Below are 9,639 nucleotides of genomic sequence, written 5' to 3'. Positions count from 1 at the left end.
ATGGCTGCATTTCAGGTCTTGCAGATTTGGTTGGCAACATCCCTTCTAGCTGACGGGCTGGCTGTTGCTGGACAGGTTGGGAAACATTTCTTTAATGAATTTACCTACTGCAAGGATGTTTAATTACTTCTTAGCTTTGAGATGATTTATTCCCTATATTTTAAAATCATTAAAAAAAAACCCCTTGCCAAAGATGAAAATTGCCAAAGTGCATTGCTTTATTAAAATCATAAAAACACTTCTTATGAGTGAAACTGTTTTGTCTTATGAGTGAAACTGATTTGGATCCAAAGTTTCTTTACTGTATTTCATGTGCAGCAATTTTGGTTTATTATTAAATAAAATAGCCTAGAGTTGTAAATTTTCATTATAATAGAAAGTATAGCACCACCTTTACGTACATGTTCCAACCACAAATTAAAGGCGGTCTCCTCTCCTCCTTTACATGTAGAAGTTAAAGCAAATTGTATTTTCAATTCCTATCCATACAAAGATTTTCTGCTAAATTAGTATTTGTTGTTATAGTAATTGAAAAACTGATGTTTGGTTATGTTTCTTCTTTTTGTTGGGCATGTATATTCTTTCCTTTTGTTGCTTATACTTTCGTAGTTTAGTGTGAAATTATTTAACACTTTGCAACATCTTGGGTTTTTGTCTCTTCATTTATTTGTAGGGTCTGGGATGCAAAGGTTTTCTTCTCTTTGAAAGGCCATTAATATATGCTTTTATGGTCTGAAATCTACTATTCAAAGAAATTGAGTAAGTCTTATACCGATTTCTATAATTGTCCATATATGATCCATGGTTCTAGACTTGAGATTGTACAGTTTACAGTTTTCATTCCCAATTGTTATATTATTTTATGAAAACATATAATTAATTTTTATATCACATTTCTTCTGTAACAACACATTAATGTTATTGAAGTTTAATAATGTTACAGCAGTGCTGTGTTCGATCTGTTTTATGGAAAAGTATCTAGCATGAGATCAACTAGCTAGGACAAGGTTTCTTGTAGCATTGTGGTACGTCGAACAGGTTTGTCCACATTATGTTACTGATAGTAATTTAGGATATATATATGTACCCTTGCCTGCAAACTTTTCTGTTAGTCTTTATCATTTTTATAGACTTTAGATCCACATTGTGTATAAATTTTGCTTGAAAATTTGGTTTTGACCAATTAATAATATCACATTAGCAATTGACAATTTGAATATACAAGTATGAAAGTTTTGGTACTCTCGGGAGGAACTAAAGAGTTCCCTTACCTAGTCAAAACTATCACTACAAGAAAAGTAACTTTTTGCAACATTAAATTTACAACATTTAATACATAAATGCTGTTAATCATAAATATTTATAACATTTACTTGATAAAATGTTGCATAAGATGTTAAGTTTGTCTAATTTAAACAAAACACCTGATTTTGTTTATTTGCAACGTTACCTTTACGCCTTAAAATCCCTAACCTTTACCACGCAAGAGAAATGTTGTTAACTCCAGATTTTTTTATGAGTTTTCATTCTTCCGCCAATTTCATTCTTCGCGCGCAAAAATTTCATCATTATAATGGGTTATCATCTCTCAAATCATGATCGTACAAAAGTGACTTAGAATTCAACCCTAAACCTTAGAGGTATGAGGTTCTTCAAAAATACCCAAAATCCAGTGGTGCTTTCTGTTTCTCTTACCCAGTGATCTTGGTACGACGTCAGTGGCATGTGTTAAGAAGTAAAAAATCTGTACGTTTCTCTTCTTCTTCTTACTTTTCATTTTTTGTTTCTTTGTTTGGAAATAGCTCACACTAGTCGATCCAGTTGTTTCAGTAGCTCACACTGTTCCAGTGGTTAGAGCTTTGGACAATCGCGCTTGAGTAGTGGGTACTATGGATCAGACGAAATTGGATGTGGGTATCATCATTCATGATAGTAATTTTTATGGGTGTGGGTATCATCATTCATGATAGCAATTTTATTTTTTTTCCTTTTTGTTGCTCCCTCTTTTGTTTCTTTCTTTTTTCTGTTGATGAATCCCTCACACACTCTGTTTGTATGTCTCTGTATCATAGAACCAAAAAAGATTTAATTGGAAATTTGGTGAGAACCAAATCTATGGGAACTTGAAATTCATACGAATTTTTGTATTGTACCTGAGTTTTAGAAGATATTCAAGGATGTGTAAGGCTTTTGATTTGCAGTCTAACATTAAAGGAGATGGAGTCTAATGTATTCATGGCGATTCTTTTCAAGGAGATGGATTATAATGATGCTATAATCCAATATTATCATGAAAAAATTAGACTCATTATATTGATTGCAAAGTGTTTCTGTGATAAGCAGGAAAAAATTTCCTTTCCTCCCATTTGCCAGCGTTTGCCTGAGAACAGGGCAAATAAATGCAATAATGTTTACCTTTTGTGTACTGTACCATCTCTTTTTCTTTTTTCTTTTTTTCCTGTTTTTTTTTTCAATAAAATCTCTTGTAAAGAAAAGAATAAATAGATAAATTAATTAAAACACATGCTTATCATTTGAAGATCGTCTAGGCTAGACACTTACACCTTGTTGGTCTGTGTCACTGCTTGTGAAACTTGTAAAATTTTAACCGTTTATTGCTTTTGGTGAAACTATGTTGCTCAACACTATCTCATCTTATCTGCAATAAATATTTGATATGCACATAATAATGCTATTGTGTTTGTATTTTCAGAGTCGAGGCTGTGCACTCTTGGGCATACATGATACACCAACATTAGAGGCAAGGAAAAACTATTTCTTGACCAAGGATGGCAGGTAGATTTTATAAGATACTATTTTTCAGCAATAAACTATTACCTCCTGGATTCATTGCCTTAGATGTATATGATGATACACCATAAACTTTTCTTTTGGGTATGGCTACATCACACAATTTACAACAGTGAATTACTCTTTTAAATGAATTATGCAATTAATCTAGCCTCGATTGAAGCCTGGGAGGAATGAAATTAGATGTGTACAAATAAAAATGTGACATTTTTAATGTTCTCTTGAGATATTTTTCCCTGAAGGCATTCAAGTTTTTACTATTCTATCTGTGGTGGCTTGTGGGTTATAGCAATTTTCTTGTGATTGGAGTGTTATTACTATTCTATCTCATGCACCTTCATTACTAATCATAGAGTGACTTTTGATAGACCCTCGTAAATCTTGTATCACAATGTTTGTTATTCATAGAGTAATCTATATATACTGATTAAAACCATAACAAATAATTTTTTGTACTTGTGGCTGTTTTATCAAATTGACTATATATGTTTATAAAGAGGCTACTTTTGTCTTGATCAAGCATTCTCTTGTACTTTTTTTATTAAACATGTGTGAATATTGAATGTATACTTGTCTGCATCAAATAGATTTTGGTTGCTGTCTTTTTTATGTGATATCTTAGAAATAAGTCAATTGGGAATTGCCTTTCTGTTACAGGTTTTTGAAGGAAAAAAACAGAGGGCACAAAATCAGCTAATAAAACTCATTATTGCTAATTCCATTCTCAGGTAACATTTGAAAGCCCTTAATTGAATTGTTGAATATAACAATGGCATTGCAACATTATACTCACTATTTTATTTAAACTAGACTTGCTTCTTTATAATTGCTTCAACCACAAAATTGCATATTAGCAACCCAATAGTTAGAAAGTATAAATTGCATATTCTCTCATCCTTTTCTTCATTAGTACATGGATATCTATGTTAAGCTAACTGGTACATGGTATAATATGATCCAATATATTCAAATCAGGATATATGTGCACACGTGAGAGCAGGCTTTATATATGATGGACAAGACATGGGTGTATCTTGAAAGGTCTTTCCAATTACTTTGTTATAGAAAATACTAAAACATAGTATAGTCAATTTTAAACAATAATAATGATTAGTTTTATGTGTAGACGTTCTAAAGAATACCAAGATGCAGCTAGAAACTTTGTCAATATGGCTCAGACAAGCGCAGGGAATTTTGGTAATATCATATGCCCTTGCACTAAATGTCGAAACCTTCGCTCTCACCATGCTGATGTTGTTTATGAACACTTGGTTATCAAAGGAATGGATCCTAGATATACTACATGGGTCCTTCATGGGGAAAGTCCACACATGAATGTAGAATGTGAAGATGTTGATATATCAGACACATATAGAATGTATAAAGATGTGTATGATCAAGATTTACGTCATGGAGAACCATTTGGTGAAAGAGCAGAGGAAGATTTCACGCAAAAGTTGGAAGATGCTGAGTCTCCCCTTTATACAGGATGTAAAAAGTACACTAGGCTGTCTGCAGTTGTACTTTTGTACAAGCTTAAAGCTGTACATGGTTTGTCTGATATTGGTTTTACAGAATATCTTCAGATATTTCGAGATATGCTGCCTGATGGAAACAGTCTTCCTGATTCGATTTACTCAACAAAAAGGTTATTGAAAGCATTTGATCTAGGGTATGAGAAGATAGATGCATGCTCCAACGATTGTTGTTTATTTTGGAAAGAAAAAAAAGATATGGAGACATGCCCAAAATGCAGCACTTCAAGATGGAAGTTAAACCAACGCACTAAAAAGGTTCAAAAGGGAGTTCCAGTGAAAATTTTACGCTACTTTCCTATAATACCAAGATTTAAGAGGATGTTCAAGTCAGTGGAAAAAGCACAGCAGTTAACTTGGCATTCTAATAATCAAAGTCAAGACGGAAAGATGCGTCATCCAGTTGATTCACCAGCATGGAATACAATTAATAGGAAATGGCCTGAATTTGGTTTGGAAGCACGCAATCTTAGACTTGGACTAGCAACTGATGGATTTAACCCTTTCGGTGACCTTAGTTCTAGATATAGTTGCTGGCCAGTGATACTAGTGATTTATAACCTTCCCCCAGGGTTAAGCATGTTGAAGGAAAACTTAATGTTGAGTCTATTAATTCCAGGTCCAAAACAGCCAGGGAATGATATAGATGTTTATTTAGAGCCCCTTATAGAGGACTTGAAGGAACTATGGAACAACGGGGTGGACATGTATGATTCATACAATAAGGCAATGTTCAAATTGAAAGCTATTTTAATGTGGACAATAAATGATTTTCCAGCATATGGAAACTTAGCTGGATGTACAACAAAAGGGAAAGCAGCTTGTCCTATATGTGGTCTTGGTACATGCTCAAAATATTTACTCCACAGTAAGAAGGTGGTGTATATGGATCACCGACGGTTTCTTGCAGCAACTCATCCTTTTCGAAAAAAGAAAAGTTGGTTTGATGGACATGAAGAAACTAAAAGAAGGCCTAAACCATTAACCAGTCAACAAGTCTTACAAGAAGTGAAAGATATTGTGAATGATTGGGGAAAGAAAACAAAGAAGAAAAGGAAGAGAGACCCAAAAGAGGTACAAATGTGGAAAAAAAAGTCAATTTTTTTTGACTTGCCATATTGGGAGGTATATGTTTAACACTATATTACTTGTTTAATATTTTAGACCATCAGTTTTTATTTTGGGTGTTAATTTAAACCATGATGCAATTATTTTCTTTTGATAATTTTGTAGGGATTACTCTTGCGTCATAACTTGGATGTTATGCATGTGGAAAAAAATGTTTGTGATAGCATTGTTAGCACATTGTTGAATATAAAAGGAAAATCAAAAGATGGGTTGAAATCTCGTAGAGATTTGCAAGTGATGAACATTAGGCATGCTTTGCATCCAGTAGAAAGAGGCAGCAGGATGTATTTGCCAGCAGCAATGCACATGCTTTCCAAGAATGAGAAAGAAACATTTCTTAAGAGGTTATATACTTTAAAGTTACCAGACGGATATGGATCCAATATTGGGAATTGCATCTCATTAGAGGAATGCAAAATAATGGGCCTTAAATCTCATGATCATCATGTTCTAATGCAGCAACTATTGTCAGTAGCAATAAGAGGCCTCTTACCAAATGGGACAAGGAATGCAATCTTCAGGCTGTCTGCATTTTTTAATGAATTGTGCCAAAGGGTGATTGATGGTAATAAATTAGAAGAAATGGAAACAGAAGTTGTAGAGACTTTGTGCATGTTTGAAAGGTTTTTTCCTCCTTCTTTTTTCGACATTATGATTCACTTGACGATTCACTTAGCACGGGAAGCTCAACGGTGTGGTCCAGTACAATATCGTTGGATGTACCCATTTGAAAGGTACTATCATTATTGAATTTTATTTTTATTTATAATTCACTTATCTCAAATCTAACTAACATAATTTTTATCCCATACACCATTTCTCTAGATATATGAAAGTATTGAAGGGGTATGTAAAAAATCGTGCACGACCCGAAGGGTGCATAGCTGAGCGTTATCTAGCTGAAGAATGTATGAGGTTTTGTAGTGGATACATGGAACAAGCAAGTATAATTGGTACTCGACATGATCGCAATGAAGATTGGGATGATGAAAGAATATTATTTGGAGGACATACATTCACTACTGGGGTACCAATTATTTTGGATGATGATATGAGAGAAATTGCTCATTGTTATGTGTTACGTAATAGTGCAGAAGTTGAGCCGTATTTTGAGTAAGTTAGATGACTATAACCCTTATTTTAGGAACAATTATCTTAAGTTTTTTTTTTTTTTTATTTTGTTAATTTCTATTTGGTTTGATATATTAGAATGCACAAAGAGGAGTTGAAACAAGAAGATGCCAGACTTAGAAATCCAAAGTATGAAAGCCTATTAGAAAAGAGGCACACAGACCAATTTAGGGAATGGTTGTCAAATAAGGTGGTTGAGTATTTTTTTAATTTGCTGCCAATCTGCCTTTTGCATTTACATTTAGTTAGTGATCTCTAACTAAATTTTTACTTAAACAGATTAAGGTCCAAGAAGATGGGATCAGTGACACACTTTATTGGCTTGCATATGGACCTAGAAGTTATGCTATGTCTTATTCTGGATATATTATTAACAGACTCCGTTTTCGTACAAAGGATACTGAGAAGTCAACACAAAATAGCGGTGTATCCATTGAAGCTGACACTCTTTGTAGATCTAGTGCAAAAGATCCCAATCAAGTTATGGGAAACATCTCTTACTATGGGATTCTAAAGGATATCATTTTACTAGATTACCACAAATTTAGTGTTCCTGTGTTTAAGTGTGATTGGGCTAATATTTCAAATGGTGTCAAGGTAGAAGATGGTTTTATATTAGTTAACCTCCCTGATGGAAAATCAGCCTTTGAAAAAGATCCTTTTATTTTGGCACCACAAGCGAAGCAAGTCTTTTATTCTAGGGAAAGTGATACATCATCATGGTATGTTGTACTAAAAGCACCACCTAGAGGCATTCATGATGTAGAGATGTCCAATGAGAGTGATTTTTCTCCATACGCAACTCTAGATAAAGAAACAATTGAGTCTACTTATATTAGTGAAGATGTCCAGTATGTAAGGGAGGATTGTGATGGAATCTTAGTGTAACTTCTAATGTTAGTGTAATACCCTAGATTTTTATTAAAAAAATTATATTTAGGGTACTATTTCATCTATTGATTAAGCACTTTTTGTTGTTAATTATTGGTTGCTTTTGCTTTGAAATGTCATATTATCTTTTTCCCTATTGTTTTTCATTAATAAACTTCATCTATTGAGGTTCATTGGAAAAAAAAAAAGGTATATCTCTATTTAAATTGGCATGTATGCAGGATCTTGTAATTGAAACCAGATTTTCAGAGATGTCCAAAACCAACCCAGAGGTAAACTCCACTGTACAGTTAATTTGCACATATTATCAGTATTGGAATTTTGATAATATAAAAGTCTCTAAATTTCATTATCTATGATTACACAGTCGTCTAAACAGGGGAACAAAAGAGCAAGGAAAGAACAAGATGCTAGTGTTGCAGCTCTTAGAAATAATACTGAAAATCGTGGAATTAGAATCCGTGATGATTCTGATAATTCAGCGCCTAATGTAGATGAGATACCTGATTCCTCTCCACTGAAAAAAAAGACCAGGGGCCCTGCAACGATTGATATTATCGGTCCTCCCAAAGATGGAAGACTTGTCAATGTTGAATTTAATCCTTTGGGTCAACCTGTGAAGAAAAGTTCTAATAAGCTATCTTCTTATATTGGTTGTTTGGCACGACAAGTGGTGCCCATAACATTAGATAATTGGCATGGTCTTGATGATGAAACAGAAGAACGACTTTGGATTTGTGTTAAGGTAAGTATTGTAACGCATACTGTTGCTTTTTACTATTATTAAGTTTATTACATTATAACTTTTTCATAAATCATTTTCTTTTATAATGTAGCAACAATTCAAGTTAGAGGAATGCCATAAAAAAATTGTTTTAATGTCAATGGGAAGGAGCTGGAGGACTCACAAATCTGTTCTAACACGAAAAATACGAGAATTAGCTGAAAGTGAGGATGTTTCCAGACATATTGGTGCATTCAAGGACTTGAAACCCAAAAGCACTACCGAAAAACATTGGGCGAAGTTTGTCAAAGAGAGACTGTCTGATACCTTCAAGGTTAGCATGTTCTTCTATATATAATAATGCAAATGTTGACATTTTTTATTAAGTAAAACAAAGATTGATGCCTTCTTAATTACATGTTTACTATTTTTTTTTTATTTTAGGAAAAGAGTAAAAAGTTTCAAGACATGAAGGCAAACCAGACTCTCATTCACACCACAGGTCGGAAAGGCTTTGCTCGTTTAGAAGATGAAATGGTAAAACTTGTATTGTCTATCAATCTTTAGTTCTTCTAAAATTGAAATTAATGAGTTATCCACTAATTATTTCTATGTTTCTTAAGAGAGAAGAGAATGGATCAGTGTCTAGAGTTGATGTGTGGCTTCGTGGATATTCAAAGAAAACAGGAAAGCCAATTAGTGAGGCACTTGCTGATGCAACGGTAATATACATTAATTAATAGACCGAAAGGGGTTGGAATCCCTTATGGGAATGGTTTATTTCAATCTCTTAACAGTTATACATTGTCTATTCTTTTATTTATTGTTAGTTTGCTTTTTTTTTTAATTATAAAGTTTTTCGAATCTGCAATGTTCTTTATTTGTTTGGATATGAGGTGTTGATTTTTGCAACTCCTATCCACTCCATCTAAGTGTTGATTTGTTTGTCCCTTTTGAGTTAGCAATATAAATACAAGCAGTAAATTTGTTAATTTTTAGCCTTACACTATTAACCAAAATATTTGCTTACATTCAGCAAAAAGTGAGTGAATATAACAAAAAACATGCAAGTGAAGCTGCTCAATCTCTCAAGGACGATGCTCTAACCCATGATTTGGAGCTGAACGACCAGGGCGGGTTCGAGCACTTGGGTTTGGAGCGACATCAACAAGATTCACTTTACAAGCACATAATAGGTCCAATGTTGCATGTCTTGAGGGTAAGATTAAAGATCTTCAATCACAATTTGATGAGCTGAAAGCCTTGTTTATTAAACAAGGCAGCAGACAAAAGGTAATTTTATTTTTTTTCTTTATCTAAAAGCAATGAACTCTATTAATCTAATTATAGAAATACACTAGCATGAAAAATGTTAAATTCATGTACAACCAAGGCCCTTACATGTTTGCTGTGATGTGA

General features: G+C 33.5%; 1 protein-coding gene across 1 annotated transcript; it reads left to right on the top strand.

The window, feature by feature from the left end:
• Positions 1 to 9,639, top strand: LOC147296612 (uncharacterized). Its single transcript, XM_086229462.1, has 14 exons — positions 1 to 75; positions 2,714 to 2,796; positions 3,938 to 5,471; positions 5,580 to 6,208; positions 6,300 to 6,587; positions 6,684 to 6,795; positions 6,885 to 7,460; positions 7,718 to 7,768; positions 7,864 to 8,241; positions 8,333 to 8,554; positions 8,665 to 8,757; positions 8,844 to 8,942; positions 9,257 to 9,439; positions 9,571 to 9,639. Exons 1-14 carry the CDS (start codon positions 1 to 3, stop codon positions 9,637 to 9,639), a joined length of 4,392 nt encoding a protein of 1,463 aa, XP_086085588.1.

Source organism: Dryas octopetala, chromosome 1 (genome assembly GCF_963921425.1).
Source record: "Dryas octopetala chromosome 1, drDryOcto1.1, whole genome shotgun sequence".
NCBI classification, from domain to species: Eukaryota; Viridiplantae; Streptophyta; class Magnoliopsida; order Rosales; family Rosaceae; genus Dryas; species Dryas octopetala.
This window is presented reverse-complemented; position numbering and strand designations above follow the sequence as displayed.